Here is a 17,507-nt window from a genome sequence, read left to right as displayed (position 1 = left end):
ATACTAATAATAAGTACTAAATACATTACACTACATTACTCTAGGTAGGATACAATAAAAGCCTCTAGGTAAAGGCAAGTTAGAGAAGATTATGTTTAGTCATGGCTATGTTTTTCTCTAAAAGCAAGCCCAGTGAAAGGGAACAAACATTTCTGAGAGAAGTAATACGAGGTATGAAGGTTGTTTGCTCCACAGATGATCCAAGATGACTCAGTGAAGTGCAACGATGAAATGAGGTGTAAAACCGCTCTTTTGCAATAAGCCTTAGGGTGGGACAGACCATCCCTTAAACACAAAGTACATCAGCTCTACAGGCTAAAGAATTTCAATACTGGGCCTTGCTGTTCACTTTTTGCAGCACTTGAGAAGAAGTATATTGACTCGGAGAGAGCTGCTTATTTTCAGTCAAGGCCCCCAGCATGTCGACCGCTGGCACATATTTACAGCAGACGGCATGCATGGTGCCGGCTATGACAGTGAATAGGTGAGGTGAGGAACCCGAGATATCTTGATGAAAGAAGCTGGTGCCCTCTAAAACATGAATACCATTAGCATTGGCTTTTTTTTCCCACTTTGGCAACTCTCCTCCTTTATTCCATGAATATCATGAAGTGCTATAGTAAAAGAAAAAAAAATCAATATTTGATAAGTCACATTGATATGTCTCGCTCTCTCACTCTCCCCTCCCTCTCTTTCCAATTCCAGCCCACCCAACGAGCTCTCAGGAGAAGGGGTCAAGGCTGAAAACATGAAATGATGAAACCTCAACTAAAACATTTTTACAGTTAAATTCATCTCAAATCAAAATCCAAGCTTCTTTTTATCGTTATGTTTCTTTCCTAATGAAAACATTCCCAACAGCAGGCTGCTCATGGTCCGAACTCTTAAAGCTACAGTTGGTCCCTTGGCAGTGATTTCCTCTTTCACAATATTTTTTTTATGACCGTCACATGGCTCTTAGAGCAGCTTTTTTTTCTTAGAAAAGAAAAAAAAACAGGCTATATCATCTTGAGCTGGGAGATTATGGTGCACATTCAGGTGGGCCACCAGCACACAGATCGTCAGTCACAATGTCAGCACACACAAGATTAGTCAAGTTGTTTGCTGTGCTTCACACAGAATGCTGCTGACACATCTCTCTGCTGTGACATTAACTTTCATACAGAATCAAGTGACACTGCCTCATGAATCAAATATTTACCTGCACAGCTGAAATAAGGCAGAAAGACATCTGCGAAAAAACAACAGACTAGATGTACCGTCGGTGTCCGCTCCTCATCTCACATTTTAGCCCTGCGGTCCGTGCTACAGGTGTGGTGTATAAATATGAATACAGATGATCAGAATCGCTGGCTGCTGAGTGTGCATTGAGGATAAACTGCTTAATTTCATCCCAACCCGCCTCTCTTCATGCCGTTATCAGAATGCATCTCAGACAATGCCCTGGTGAATCCAAGTCCGGCAATATTAGAAGCCAAGAATATGATATTTAGGTTATTGATTTTGCAGCCTGGGTTGGTATCTAGAAGACATGATTATGAGGAAGATAGAAATCTTTCTGACTCCACTTAAACTGAGGATTAAGAGCGGCAGCAGATGAATGTAAATGGGGTGCTTTATCATAATTGAGGATGTGGAAATCTTTTGGTTCCATTTTTCATATACCATACTCATGGAAAATCACAGCATGCTGAGAAAAACCCGGTCTGATAACTGGATCGTTAGAGAGCCGCGTTGCATATGTAATTTCACTGACTCATCTAATGACCAATGATCGCGGGCGCGCAATGTGAAAAATTCTGACGTACATCTCTGTTGTGGAGAACAGAGAGTTAGTGGAGGAAGAATGAGCCGTACCACCCCAAAAGCCTTTCTCAGTTTCAGCTGACTGCACCAAATAATGGAAAGCAGTGCCTTGATGAATGGCTGGAGCGCAGTCAAGCACACCACTGCAGCATAAACTGTAAACTGCAGGCGGGATAAAAAGAAAACAAATAACTCAGAGAATAGTTACCGATGCATCCATTCATTATGGAATAATAACTATTATTAATTCGTACATGAAATGAATTCACCTCTGGTCTGACAAGAGATGTTGGATGTGCTGGGCTCCCATCTGCATGCTAACGATAAAATGCTACATAACATCTGGCATCAACATCATACTGTCTCTACAAATCACATATGTATCGATAATGAATTTCAGACATGAATTTGTTCATATCACAAAGTGAAGATTATGTCTGAATTTGTAAATCTTTAATAATCTTGTCAATAGTATCATATATTTAAATAAATTGCCGCATCACACAAATGCACACCATTATTTGTCTCCTACAATCAAGCATGAGTTGTTGGTGAAATAATTGTCAGGTGGAATAATGTCAAGAGGATAATTTAAATTATGCCACTAATGATTAAGGAAGAAGTCCTTTTTTCATGAACAAAAACTTACTAAACTGCTGATTTACATAAACAGAAAATATCTTTCAGTTTTAAAATTTTCCATCGTTTTGAGGGAAATTGAATCTTAGATTGCTATTTGTCAAATATGGTTTCATTTTCACGTCTAAGAAATAATCTAAGAAATAAAAGAATCACCAAAAGTAGAAAGAAAAATGATCCTTAAAAATATGCACAGTGAATGTTGTAAAAATCTGAGAACTCAAAGTTTGGAAAAGAAAAGAAAATTGTCTTGCATTATTACCCACAAGGTATATTTAAACAGACAATATTCACTTGAGAACATAACAGTTAATCAACTGCAATTGCTTTGACTCGTCACAGACTTGACAAATTTGTAATTAAATGGCTAACTCTAAACTGTGTGGCCTATTTGCCAGCATGTTTGAGAGAATGGGAAGGTTGAACATCCACAGTGTATAAATATTCCATTTAATTAAAACGTGAGGCCTCTTGTGGTGTGCGTCCTTGGTGGAAAGAACAAGCAATAACAGAGCTCGCCGTTTCCCCTATGAGACAAATACAGACGGCTCTGTCTTTCAGCGCGGTGCGAAGTTTGAGTAAAAGCGTGACTTACATGTTTTCTCTAAATGTTGTGTTGGACTCTCAGGGTTACTCCCGTTACTTTTATTTGTTCTGGAGCAAACTGTCATCTCTCCACTCAGTCACTTTCTAATAGACAGTTGATCATATTTGACGCATCCTTCAGAGTTCACATAGGTTAGAGCACCAACTACTTTCTCTGTTGTAAATAACTCACGGCGCTAATGGTTGTGTCACACATTTTACAATATAGTCTAGCGTCCTCAGAATAAACTTGACCTTGATTTGACCTTTTTTTACTTATCAAAACCCTATACACGCACATTTTTTTTTATAAATCATTCATCATTTCAAAGCACCTCTTGGTGATAACATGCAAGACATTCCTGAAATATGTGGGGTCTTCTGTAACCTTGACAGAAAAAAAATGCTTATGATTATTTTTAATGAGAGCAGTTAAAGTTTGTACGGTGGGCTTGTCTGGAAATACTACAAATGGTTGTGGAGAAAAAAGCTTTCTATTAATGACCTTGATTCCTCCACAGGCTTGTTGTATTCCCAATACATCGTACTGTCGTACAGGTGTTTCTTCCATTACAACATTAATAAAAGGCCGCTACTGTGGCTTTTTTTTAAGACACACACACACACACACACACACACACACACACACACACACACACACACACACACACACACACACACAGACTATTTCAAGCATATTCTGCAGTTCACTGCGTGAAGCTGAATTTTCCCTCACTTCAATTTGATGCTTTGCAGTACTACTTATACATTTTAGTACACATTCTTAATGTTGGCTGTAATTCCTGATTTTAGTCCAGTGAATGTTTTTCTCTAATCAGGAAACCATGCCAGAATGAAATTGCTTGTGTATGCTTTTATTCCTTCCTGGTGTCTGTCATGCTTTGTTTATCCATTTTAGCAAACAAGCAGACGCACATATAATGACATCCAGCAAGGCTTTTGACCAGGACTAAGCGAATGAGCCACATTAAACCCATTTGGGAAACCAATTCCTTTTTTTCTTTTAGCAGATGTCAAGATTTTATTGATAACATTAATGGTTTGTCACGGCTTTGCCCTCAGCTATATCTGACCTTTTGGCCTCTCACGAGTCTGAGTGCATGCATTAACACCACAGGCAGGGCTCTTGGCAGCTGCTAAGTCTAAGTTCAAGATGAAATATGACTGGAACTTTACTGCCAGGACACCTATACTGTCGATTGTCCTGTCAGACTGGCTCAGACTGCTAAATCAGTATCATCCTTTAAAATCACCTCTGAAATCCCCTCAGAGCAAAAAGCCCTTATTCGAATTCAAGTTCAATTGTTTCCCTCGCTTCTTTGATGTGTTACCTTTTTTGAAGCAGCGGCAACAGCAACAGTGGTAATTTGCATCAGCAACAAGATTTGGATTTTACTTATAAAGAATGTACTGTTGCTAGAATAGGGAATTAGTATAAAAGTTAGTAAAAAAAAGCAGGCAAAAGTGGGTCTGACAATATGGATGAGCAGCATGCACTGTATGCCAAGGACATTTGGGGTTATTAATGCATGAATTCAGCTTTTCTTTTCCAATAAGGTTATTGAAGAGGAACAGGAGACTGAGCAGAAGTAACTGTGAAAATGGAACATGGCACAAAGTCAACCCTGCGAAGCCAGTGCATAAATGACTTCCAAGTGATGCTCGGTTGTCCACCTATAACTATACCAAACCAGCATGTTTAATCTTGTATATGCTCACATTGTCATGTTTTGTTTTGGTTTTTTTGGACCCAAAGTGCAAGCAGGTGCAGAACAGAGAATGTTGAATCAATAAAAATAAGGCTTACAGTCTCATTGCCATGTGGCAGGAACAAAGAAACTGAGGAATCCAAACACAAGCAGCAGAAACACTGGTGAAATTCAGGAAGACGGGGCACTCTGGGGAAATGAACATGAAAGAACTGAGCAGAACCTGGACTGAACAGACAAACTGAGAAAAGGGCCTGGGTGCACAGAGACTCAATTCACAAGGGGGGCAGGGGTAATTGAACAAAGGTGAAACACATGACGGCGGGGCAGAAAAATCACAGGAGCGAGAAACAGGACAAAATCAGGAAGCCATTTAAGGAAGAGACATACAAGGTAAGTCCTTTCAAAGTATAACTGATATATATATATATATATATATATATATATATATATATATATATATATATATATATATATGTATCTACTAAACTATATATATACATATATATAAGCTCCAGGTTCAAACAACTGAAAAACATGTCCAATGTCCAGCTGAAATAGGAATCCAAACCACTAACGGTCCAAAAGGTCTCTCAAAAGTTGTTTACAGGAAGATAATGAAACACATTGCTGCATATAATGTTATTCTGAAATTGTTATAACATCCGAATGAATCTGTTTCAGTCAAACTGGCCTTTGTGATTAGAATTTTTTTTTTTTTGTATTTTGGTAAAGTGCTGGCTTTAACCTGCATATTACTGCACACAGTTAACGGCTTCCACTTCAGTCTAAATCCAAAGTCAACTAAAGTTTAAATGTAGCTCCAGCGAAAGTTCACAGCCATAGCCTGGAGTGAAAATTGGCAGCTTCTCATTTCTTGCCTCATTTCTCACAGCACATTACAGGATCCTCCCATTGACCATTTCTTACAGTAGAAGGTTTATTGGTGTTTTTAATATATCATTGTTTGTAAATTGTGTTTTCTGCTGTTTTTAAAAACATGTTTCATTTTTGAGCTTTATGTATTTCAACAGGCCCACCCAAGGACTGACACTTAAAAAAGCTTATGGCACAAATGCTGTGGCCATACAATGCATTATATTCATTTTTCATACCTTTTTTAATTGTTTTACAGTATTTGTTATCGTATATGGTATTTCTATTTTATCTTATTTACCTTAGATTCTGTTTTCTATTCTTATTTTATTCCTAATTACATGCTGCTACTCTTTTGTGTCTGTGTCAAATTTTGAATTGAATAATGAATCAATAAAGGTTCAGCTTCTTCATCTTACTGTACTGTACTGTACTGCACTTAACATTAAATACATTTCCTTAAATTCAGATAATGATAAAGTCTCTGGAGTAAAGGATTCTTTTGTATCATACGTCACCAGCTCACCTAAAAACGTTCTGCAACACTCTTTTTGCTGTGAACTTCACGATTACTTACTACTGACTGACATGGGATTAAAAAAATGAATAAGTCTAAATCCCCTGAGCCCTACATTTTAATTCATCATCATTAATGAGCATTCAGACATGTGTGGCAACACAGAGTGCTGATGGATTCAAGTACAACAGTCTCAGCTCATACTATTTTTAAGAAAGCTAAGTGGACTTTTTTTTGTGTTTTTTGGCAACTTTATGTCGTTTGTGGGATTCCCTCAAGAGACCTGCACGGGTGATATTTTTGAGATAAGAATAATCTGCATATACCGTCAAATGCAAATGTGATCAAAAATGGATTAAAAGTGAGTACGTTTTCAAGCCCAAATTTAGAATTGGCAGTTCAAAAGCTCTCAAGCTGTCCAGATAATGTCTGCCTGTCACAGCATTCTCCACGGTAGTACTGATATTACTCATTGGTATAGCATTTATGTGGTCTTCCTGCCAAAGCTAACACCACCCCTTCCTCAAAGGGAGTGAACTGGATTAGATTAATGCTGACCCTCCTGTGGAGAACTGCTGAAAACTAACATGCGTAGGAATATACTACGATGAGAAATATCCACTCCGATCCGTTACAACATGTCCAACGTGAGCCTAATACACAACATAAAAAACAATGTGTTATTCTCGTCATATTTTAATATGTGAATGACTCTAATAATGAAACCATGATAATAATAATGACTATATAATATCAGCTTCTGCTATTAACGGCAGCTCTGCCAGTACCTTATCAGCTGGTTAAAAGCAGATAGTTAAACAGTGAATTTCTCAGCACATTAATATTCCATACTGTATGTAGCTGGAGTGCACCAACTGTCTTTGAGGCATGTCATGTAAACAACATGTTCCATTCCGGGGAGTCCAAATAAGACCACCTCTGAAAATACTGGCGAGTTGTTGCCAGTTTTAGGCTGAATACTGATGTAACCCCTTACTCTCTGTCGGAGTTTCAAATAGAAATTGCACTACAGCTTTGTTAGCAGCTGGTGATATTTTATTTTTCATTTGTTGGGGGCATGTGATAAAGCTTGTGTTAGTGGGAGAAGTGATGGAGGTACAGTATGTTCAAGTGAGAAAACATATGTTTATCTTAACAAAACAAGAAAAGCAGATACAAACGGCCTCTGATCAATTTAGTGTTGGGCAAAATCGCAGATTCCAACTGAAATATTACAAACCATAAACACATCAACTATATCCATGCATACAGACACATTTAATGGTAGGGAGGGGGATCAAAACACCATAATGAATTCCCATCCATTATTTTAAAAATAACTAAACATGATTGCTAGCATGCTATTTCATTAACCATCTTTAAGGGTTGATAAAGTAAATGCTTTGAAAGTAAATGGTTGAGAGTAGATATGACGGACAGCTTTAATCAACTGTCCCCTGAAGCAACCTCATCATATCTGATCCCTATCACCTACAGTGAACATTTCTGAGGAAAACATGGGCAAAAAACACATTCCATATAATTCATTCATTTGATGATGTGAAGGTCAAATCTGTCACCGGAAAACAATCATTTACACTGACAGTGTAATTTAAGCAACATCAGCAGAGGAGTGTCTAATGTTTGTGGCCAACCTGCTGATCTGAGGCACTCGATAAGCTGTGGCATTTCAAAAGCTATCAACCTCGTTGATTGGGGAGATTTAAGCAACTATTTAAGGGCGGCAACTAATTAGCACTAAATCTAGATCTGATCCATTAACTGAGGCTAATCTGTAAATTACCTGTCCAAAGTGATGCATGTTCACAAAACTGTATAGCTACTGGTTCCAACAAAGTTAGCTTCAGATAAAATCACAATTTAAAATCAACGGGGAACATTTAAAAAATATTGCCAGACAGGCCTTTAAATATGCAATTTATCCAGTCATAGAAAATCCATATGTAATTATGGTAAAAGGAAAGGCTGTGATTACTTTTGCCCAGATTAGCATTGTGCCCCATGTCACTCTCTTTCACACACCATTTGCATCTGGCAGTAAAGTAGAAAATGTAAAGGAGGATGGAGGACACAATATACTGTATGTCCCGGTCACTCATGAACAAAAGTGAATTAAGATGCAACCTGGATCTGGTTATAAATCCAGGTGCAAATGGCTCCCGGACAGGTGTTTTTTGTAAGATCGAATATATATATTTCTTCTAGCAGTAAACGTGTTTTCTGTGGAACGTTATCAAGACGCCTTTGACTGTATGCATTCTTTATCTGCACTGGGATGAACAGTGGTTTCCCGCAGTGCAGCTTTCATCAGCTGTAAACAAGAGCAGTTCACAACGGATCACACATGGCACAATGCACAATGTTGCCGTGACCCACCACCACCACAACCACCACACAACAGCTCTGCATTGTATTAATGCTCGGCGCCGCTAGCGTGATCTTAAACGATGCAGTCAGTTGATTGAGTTGTTACAGAGGCCGACGAATCCCGGTCCAAAGGAAATAACCATGAAAGAGTGAGCCGTCTGTCAGCTTTACACTCCATCAAAAAGGACATTTGGTGCCTGTTACTGAGTAGCACCTGAGCAAAAGTGAAACTCACTCGACTCAGAGGTGGTACTGAGTGCCGTCCTCCCCTGTGATTTTCCACAGTGGGGGAGGTAGCGAAGTGGTGGGGGGTGGACAATCCAAAGAACTGGCAATAAATATCCCTGCTGGGGGAAACTCTTAGCAGTGTTTTTTTCTGCTGTGCAGGGGGGAAAAAACGGAAGGAGGAAAGTGGCAATACATCAGCTTCAGAAAGTGGGTCAGCAATAGTTTACAGTCTCCAGGTGAAACAGGAAATTAAACGTTCAACTGTACAAGACTGTACATGTGATGTATCTCAAGTGAGCACAGGGATGCTATTTTTTTTGTCAAATCCTGGTGCTTGTATAAGCATTCGGCTTCACACTGAGGGAAACAATCTGATAAACTGGTGGTGTATTAGGAGTCTAAAGTCTACATAGTGACAAACAACGGAAATACGGACAGAAAGTGTTCCTGAGCGTGATCAACCCAACTCTAGAGGTCCTCTAACAGACGATAAACACTTAAAGTGGAACACACCGTTGATTGTAAATTATGTGGCAAATTTTCTCAATACCCTCGTGTATGGATTTCCTTTAAAAACCTTCGGAGGCATGGGGTAGGAATGAATCAGAATAGTTATAATTACATGCTCTTTAAACATTACTTACAAAGACTGTTCTGTGCGATACACACTGATTAGCCCCAACATTAAAACAGATTACTGTTTTTATTGTTGCAGCTGATTGGTGAGGAACACTGATCAACCCTGTCTCTTAGAAATCCAGTTTCTGTACAAGTTAAGCGCAAAAATACAAATATGTTTAGAAAGAAACCTTTCCTTAACTTTAAGTAAAGCATTCATTACGCCTAAACCTCACCACAGATGGGACTCTGGATGTTGTGGGTCCACCCCAACCACGTGCCAGCTACTCCACCGCTGTTAATTACTGTAGCGCTTCATTCGTTTAAAATGAAAAAAGAAACATTTCCTCTGAACATAATCTAGCCAGCAACTCTTTTACTCTAGTGGTATAGGACTGTAATTTCTAGGACACAATGTCGGATGTATTCACCTTTCATTCCCACGAAGCCCACTGAATAATGTGATCAGGAATATGTTGCTCTTTTAGATGTTCAGTGAAAACCTTATCACATTGACAATCCTCGATTCAAATGTAACATGACCTCTATCAGAAACACTTGACATTGAAATGCTGATGAATTCACACTCAAACTGCTTGTGCCCTTCAAAACACAACTATAAAACCAACCTGTTATTTCTGATTAATGTTCCACATCTGCCATAGTTGCTGTATTTTTCTCCCATTTCTTTGGCAAAAAAAATTATGAAAATAAAAATCCCTACTTCAAGGTAAGGCCTTGCTTCTACTGTTCTAATATTGTCATCCCCAGAGAGCAAAAACATGTTTTCCAATGACAACTACCATGATGATCTTTTATCCTGTTGGGGATCTCTTATATATATATTTTATATTTTACTCCACACATTGCATTGTAAATATTAGCATGCAACAGGAAAACTACCAAAATCCATTAGACTTTATTTAACACTGATACACGTGGTTATATTCATTATCTTCATCATTATTGATACAAATTATTGACTGTAATTAGTGTCTTGATAGTGCGTCTGAAAAGGCTACCCAATGTTGAACTAGATTTCAGAGGTACGGATGCTGAATGTGTATCTTCCGTTAATTAAAAACTAGCCCCCTAATTACTTCTGTAATTAGAAAACACTGCATTTTTAAAAATGAGAAAAAAAATAGAAAAAGCCCTCAGCATTCATTCATGGACATTAACAACATTAATCAGTGGTTTCGGTTGAAGTCCCAAAAATATAAAAAAAAGACCAAGCAAAAACAATGACCTGAATAATGCATGAGTAGATGATAGTTAATAAGGCCTCTTAGCAAGATTTTATTTCACTATATAGCACAGGAAGAACATTAGCAGGCAGCTCAAATTTCAAACTGGTCAACTGTACGCACTAAGCAAACAAACCAGAACAGATAACATTTCTTTTTCTGTTTTTCATCAGCAGTGGCATCAATAACCATCCAGGCAGAGTCACTGAGACACTGGGGCATTGGCGTTCAGATGTTCAGTCAGCAAGAACATGAGCAATAACAGTAAAATGTTGACTAATATGAAAAGAAGAGAAATGGAGTGTAAATGATGAACAAACAAAAAAAAAATCCACAAGGGTCGAAGTAATTTACGCGTGAGCAGAAATAAAAATAAAAATATGTTTCAGTATGTGCTGGATTTCTCAGCTGAGTGCCAAACAAATCTGAAAATAACAATTTATTAAGCAATAGATACAAATCTGTGGCAATGAAGTGAACACCAATTACACCAAAAATCAGGACAAAGCAGTAACTACTAAAGGTGAGGAAATAAAGAGTGTAAGAGGCAGACTGGTGACTAGGAGGTCTCCAGTTTTGAAACACAATCTGGGAAGGGAAAGCAAATGAGAAGCGCTCTTCGCCTTCCTCGTATAGGTGTCCTTGAACCAGGAACAACCCCCCAGCTGCTCCAGTGGAGCTGCACAGTGGTCAAATAGAGGAAAAGAATGATTTTGGTGAAGCAGGCAGCTCCCTGGTGTGAACGTGTGAATCTATACATATATGAAGCAGGTTGTTTCTGGGGAAGATGTACATGTAAATGCATGTTCCGCAAACCTCTCCCAGAGAAGTTGAAGACTAAATAAATGCTCTGAAAGCTTCCCAACACACGTCGTATGTTAATGTTTTCCCGGGCTCTTGGGGGAGATAAAAGGGCGATCCAAACATTGTTTATTGGGAACAGTGTGCGACATAAATCATGCAGCAAGAAAATGGAGGCAATAACTCACCTTTCGCTTTGCTTTTTGTGCCAGCCACTGGAAGCGTGAAGGGGTAAAGTGAGAAAACAGCAGGTTAGATAGGCGGTACGACGGGAAAGCATCGACAATGAGGGTGATTATTTGCTGCATCCATGGCGACAGAAATTGTAATATTAAATGTTGTGAATGTGGAAATGGGAGAAGTATATATAGTATTAATTTACCATACTCTGCAATGACATGTTAGACGTTAGAATTAAACATCAATACACATTACAAAGATAGAAAAACACATCTATCACAGGTAACTACACATAGGATGAGTAATGGCATAGGATAAACCTGCGATTGAACTAACACTGACTGCATCAATTCCACTGTACAATGTCACATTTCTCCCCAATAAATGATTGATAATTGGTTAATCATATACAAGGTTCACAGCAGAACAACATTCTCCTCGGGGCCTATAGAGGCAACATGGCGCTTCCATCAGGTGTAATACAAAAAAGTTGCAAAAGTTGTAAATAAAGAGTTTAAAAGACATTTCGCCAACAGCGTATTACTCTGTATCTGCAAGTTTTCTTGACTTTGCCTGCATAATATTTCCAAGTCATGGGTAATTATGTTGAATCTGGTTCATCATCATGTCATTTTACATGTAAGGATCATGGGATATAGTAAATAAAGCACACACTGAATTGCTGTAAAATTGCTATTCACAACAAAATGCCCCCTTCAGGGCACATCTGTCTGACAGCGCCTAGGAAGAAGAACTCCAGTCAATAACTTTCAACTTTCACCTTCTGTGAAAATTACACGCTATACTCACAGCAACATGGCAGATTGGCAAACAACTTCTTTTCATCATCACTCAAGAGACTGGCGCTTTGTTTGTCTCCCGTGGTTACAAAAGCGAAGGTGCTTAGCAGTCTTCAGGTGGAGACACTTTGTTAGGTGTAATGAGGACAGAACATTTTTTTTACAAAGGCTTCAGTCTAGAAAATATTAACACTCGATTTGCCGGTAACCTTCGGATTTTGAAAAGGACTCTTTGCATGAACTGAACAAAATTAGCACTGGAGGCCAATCAGAAGCAAAGCCATGAGCTCATATATGACAAAACACCTCAGAAGAAGGCTCAGACCCTGACATTACCCTCTGAAATAATGTACTACATGAGTAAGACACACAATAATAGGAGCTGTAATTAAAGGGGTGCTCATATGGTCCACCAACTGTCTAAATGGTATATTAATGAAGTGACTTTTTGAGGAGTGAAAACAGGATCCTTTCCAACAGATTTGGCACTGCCCTGAAACTAGCTAGTACTATTACTACTACAACTAATAATGTACAATATTTAGTAGATAAGAATGAAGATTTAAACATCTATTTAGGTAGTAGAATAGTATCAGAAGTGAGATATTGTTAGAGATAAGTAAGACCTAAAATGTTTTATTCTCACTGAAAAAAGAAAGATTTAAAAAAGTTTTTAAACAGATTTCGCGCATTTTTTTGTTTTCATCCATTTCATGAATTGAAAATTGTGCAGCGAGACGGGACTGTTGAAAAAATATTTTTCAATTTGAATAATCTGGCATATTTAGCCACTTGATTTCATCCATCTGTAAATTGCAACATTATACCATCAAACTGTTAACAATTTTTTTCCCCCCATATTTCTTTTGTTCGCCATGTTCGATGCTTCCAGCAGGGATGCAGGTGAAGAAGGACTGGAGGTTTTCCTTTAAAAAGCCCCGGACCAAATCTGCACTGACTGGGGGTCACACAGTGTGCTGTTACTTAAAGACATGGAGAGTGACTGACTGACAGCAACGCTTCTTATCTCCTGGAGAAATAAGCTCCTCTAGTTGTATTTACCTCTCTTCCACCTCTGGTCTGGTCAAATGCATTGTGAGCTGACACATCCTGTCTATTAGGGGAAAGAACTAACAGCTAACAGGCCCCTGTTCCCTTCCAGCTGGAGTCGCCGGCTACATTGTTCACATCATGGACGCCTCATTGATTCCTGTTGTCAAAAAATGATTTTGGGCTTTTTACCATCCTACTGCTGCTCAAAGCTGCATCTGTATTCAACATGCTTTAAAGCCGCATATTTGTGTTTCTCCATTGCTGGTATTTGAAAAGTGCCGGGCATCAATCACAACAATAATGACATGTTTGCAGAGAAGGCCATTTGAGAGGCAGGTGCGTGTGTGTGTGTGTGTTTACAGTGCATGTTGCTATCTGCAGTATTTGAGACTAAATAATATTGCGAAAACAAACCTCCATGAGACACATTTTGTAAATAACTATATAACAGTTTTCTTTGCATTTCTTTTACAGCCAGGCCAAATGTTTGATAAAATTACTGACCATTTTGCACATTACAATAACTTTAGCTGAGGGTGTGTCCTTGTGGAAAAAAAGTACTATTTCTGTCTTTAAAATAGGTCAGTGTAAATCTGAAGTCTGCAGAAAGGACAAAATGTTTATCTATAAAATAGGTCAATTCTTGGTTAGCCTTGAGTAAGCTCTTATCTGATGAGGAAACTGGGAAGACCGTACAGGAAACATATGTCATTCTACAATCTAATGGAAAATTCATTGTTTTTGACACTCATTAATCTTTCGGGGAGCTCCCACGCCTGCACCTCCCTCCTCCTATTTTTTTTTCCTTATGTGGAAGTTATTAATCTCTGACTGCCTCTAAATTTAATAGTGTTGACAAAGTCAGACACCATGATAAGATTCTCCTTGCTGTGAACTGGAAATGTTTACAAGCACATGGCAAGCATATCAATATAGTCTATCTGCATAGTATAACACTTGACATTCCCAAGAGGACCTTCACTGAAAATCAATAGCAAAGCATGTAACCACACACATCTCTGCAAGAATCTCAATGTGTTTAACACATTTTTCACACGGCTACACATTTTTCACACGGCTACATGTACAAGAGTACATTTATTAAATCTGATGGTATGTGTGTAGAAATACTGCAAACACCTACTGTATCTCTTTTTGTTCATCTAAATGCTTGACCTCAATAAGTTAGTCTTTATTGTGATCACATTTTAAAAAGATATATGGTTATCATAGACTGTGACAAAATGCTAGGTGCACAATTAACTCTCTCTCTCAAACAAACCAAGGGTTTTGCTCATCTTATTTGTTAGTAGCATTTCAGGATCTCAAACACTGTATCGTCTTAGTTGACACAACAACTAATAACATTAATCTGTAATGACTGTGCAGGAACAGAATCATCTTTCAGATACATTCATTCGTTAGGGTATTAACTTTATCCTTTGCATGTTGCAATAGCTTTTCCGGCTTTACCCAACAGTCTCAGTGAAGCCAAGGAACAAACATTGAGAGAAAAAACGAAGTGAGAATGAGATTCCCCACCCGACATATAAATGGAATAAGTAATGGAACAATAAAAATACAGTAATAATAAATAAAATGGATCATTGCCCGTCAATGAAGATGAGATAAGAAAGCAATAAGAAAAAAAAAGAGAAGCACAACAAGGCAGAAAGATGGGACTTTGGCCAGTTTGGACACCAGACGTATAAATTTGGATCACTTGGCCTGCTTGTTAGCTCATTTTGCATCTTGTGAGGCTCAAAGGCCCCGTTCATTTATCTGTCAGACTTCTTTCTGAAGTGGGGATGCAGGCCTGTAGCGAAAGTCTAGTCACTGGTCCCTGTGGTGATTAGTTTAACCGACCACTGAGAGGTTTGTCCCCTAACACAGTGAGAACTGGCCTCTGTTATTCAGCCAGCCATCGCTCGGGTCACTGCTCTCCCTCTGCCAATGTCAGACAACAAACTCTCCCGGGACAATGTGGCTGTAAGTAACCCTTTGACAGGGAAGCACTTCATCATATTCAGCTCACACACACACACACATGTTCACAAATGAAAGCACAGGGGAGTTTTAATGGCTGCTGTGGGCAGCTGTGCATGCTAGTGTGAATTTTACTTTGTACATTTACTGCCAAATGGTAAAAGTGGTCCAATCCGTTGTACCATCTTGCCACTTGTAGGGCCATTTTTGTTGTTCACGCCACCTTGCGTGCCCATACAAATGGGATGCTGAATGCCCCCAACTCTTGGCCACTTGAAGAGTTTTTCTTTGGAATTTTATAGTGCGTCATGAAAACATGAAAATGTTTGCCCGAGAAGATGAGTAACAATGAAAAACCCAGGAAAGGAAAAACTCACCAAACTAAAATATTTCCACTAATTTGAACACATACAATTGAACCCTCTCGAAGGCTTTCTCAGTATCCATAGAAAAGACTTTGTGGTCTGAGATCAAATTAAGCAGCCGCAATCCAGAACAGATTGGTCTACAGGAATTATTGAAAGGAGAAATATTTGTAATCCTCTTGCCAAGCCTTTTACTGTATTTTAACATCCACATTTAAATGTGACATAGGTCATCAGACAGCTGTTTTGTGCAGGATTCATTTCATTTTAGAAATACATTTTTTGTCACTAACGATAGGGAATGTTTAAACATATCTGCAGATGACTGATATATTAAAGCATGTTATTTCCTCAATTGCTTGGGTTATTGAAGTGCAGAACACACAGTCACGATTTATTTGGTCTCCAGTGGGAGTTTGCAGCTGATGGTGAATCAAATCTGAGGTCAAGTACAGTAATATGGGGGATTCATTTGTTTTTCCCCAGTGTTAACTGAAGCTCTTTTAATAGCTGTGTCTCAGGCCAATATTTACATTTTCAAAATGCTTGTTGTAACCCACCGTCATTTCAAAATATAGATATAACATCAGGAAAGAAAAATCAGGAAGTAAATGTATGACTTGTTTTGTTTAATAAATGACTAAAACTTTCAATTGATTAAAATTGTTGTATATCCTTTTTTTATTAATCCAATAATTAATTAACTAATCATTGTATTATTAGTTTGCTTCATGTCCTTAACAACTATTAACTAGCATACACAATGACTGTGTATAGCGAAATCTAAAACTTTATACTGTGGCATTTCATTCAGAGTCATTTCAGTTATATATCCAATTCATGATACAGCTACAGGTGAGTAACACTGTATATTTATATGAAAATCTACAATAGTGGAGTTGTTGATTGACAAAAAAAATCCCCACAGTGTTTTTCTGTGTGCGGGGTGATTTGCTGTATAACTTTCAGCCAGTATATAGCTCAAGATAAATCCCTGAGCAGACATATAGGTAAACAGACAAGCAGAAACTTTGACAGTGCAAATTCTGAACAGGAGGTGACACCGCTGGTGAAGTTCAACAGCCATAATATCCTCTCACTCGTGTCCGGAGTTTTGGAAATTATTTAGTGTTTTATTGGATTATTGATGAGGTTGAGCAGTAAGAAATGGTCAGCACCTCCAACTTTTTACAGCGATAACAGTGAATGAATTACCCGATTAAAAGAGCCAGCTCCTCCATAAACAGGAGCCCTTTAGAGCAACACAAGCTTGTTTTCCTTTTACCATGGTAGCATATGCTGCTGCAGAGTCCTGCATCTCTGCTACTGGTCCAATAAAAAACAGACTTCTAGAGCACTGTGTATGGTAGCGTTACAGGCACACATGTTGTGCCTCTCGATGACGTCCCCAATCCAATTCCTTCTCCAATGTTCTCATCTTGTCTCTACTGTGTTTGTTACATTGAAAGCACTTCACGTAACGAAGACCTGAGTGTCCCTCCAGTTAGAGCAACAAAAGCATGAAGAGGCGAGCCGGAGTAATTGAGAAATCTTGATTCACACAGCTGCGTCATGTCATGGTATAGCCACCGTTTAATAAATACGACCGGCTCATCTTTTCACGACTCACTGGCATTGTAAAAAATAAATGCAACATACAATCCTTGTGTAAAGTAATAGAGGGTGTC

The 17,507-nt window shown here is 38.5% G+C and overlaps 1 protein-coding gene across 3 annotated transcripts in view; it reads right to left on the bottom strand.

Moving 5' to 3' along the window:
- cadm2b (cell adhesion molecule 2b) overlaps positions 1 to 17,507 on the bottom strand; it is a 120,170-nt gene that overhangs the window by 29,157 nt on the left and 73,506 nt on the right. For 2 of the 3 annotated variants that reach the window (XM_035623846.2, XM_035623847.2), the window contains exon 2: positions 11,624 to 11,650. The exons of the other annotated variant lie outside the window; for it this stretch is intronic. In XM_035623846.2, the coding sequence (XP_035479739.2) occupies positions 11,624 to 11,650 (27 nt within the window). The remainder of the gene's footprint in view (positions 1 to 11,623; positions 11,651 to 17,507) is intronic. 3 annotated transcript variants of the gene reach the window in all.

This window comes from Scophthalmus maximus, chromosome 11 (genome assembly GCF_022379125.1).
Source record: "Scophthalmus maximus strain ysfricsl-2021 chromosome 11, ASM2237912v1, whole genome shotgun sequence".
Classification (NCBI taxonomy): domain Eukaryota; kingdom Metazoa; phylum Chordata; class Actinopteri; order Pleuronectiformes; family Scophthalmidae; genus Scophthalmus; species Scophthalmus maximus.
Note: the sequence above shows the minus strand (reverse complement) of the source record. Positions and strands in the feature narration are given on the sequence as shown.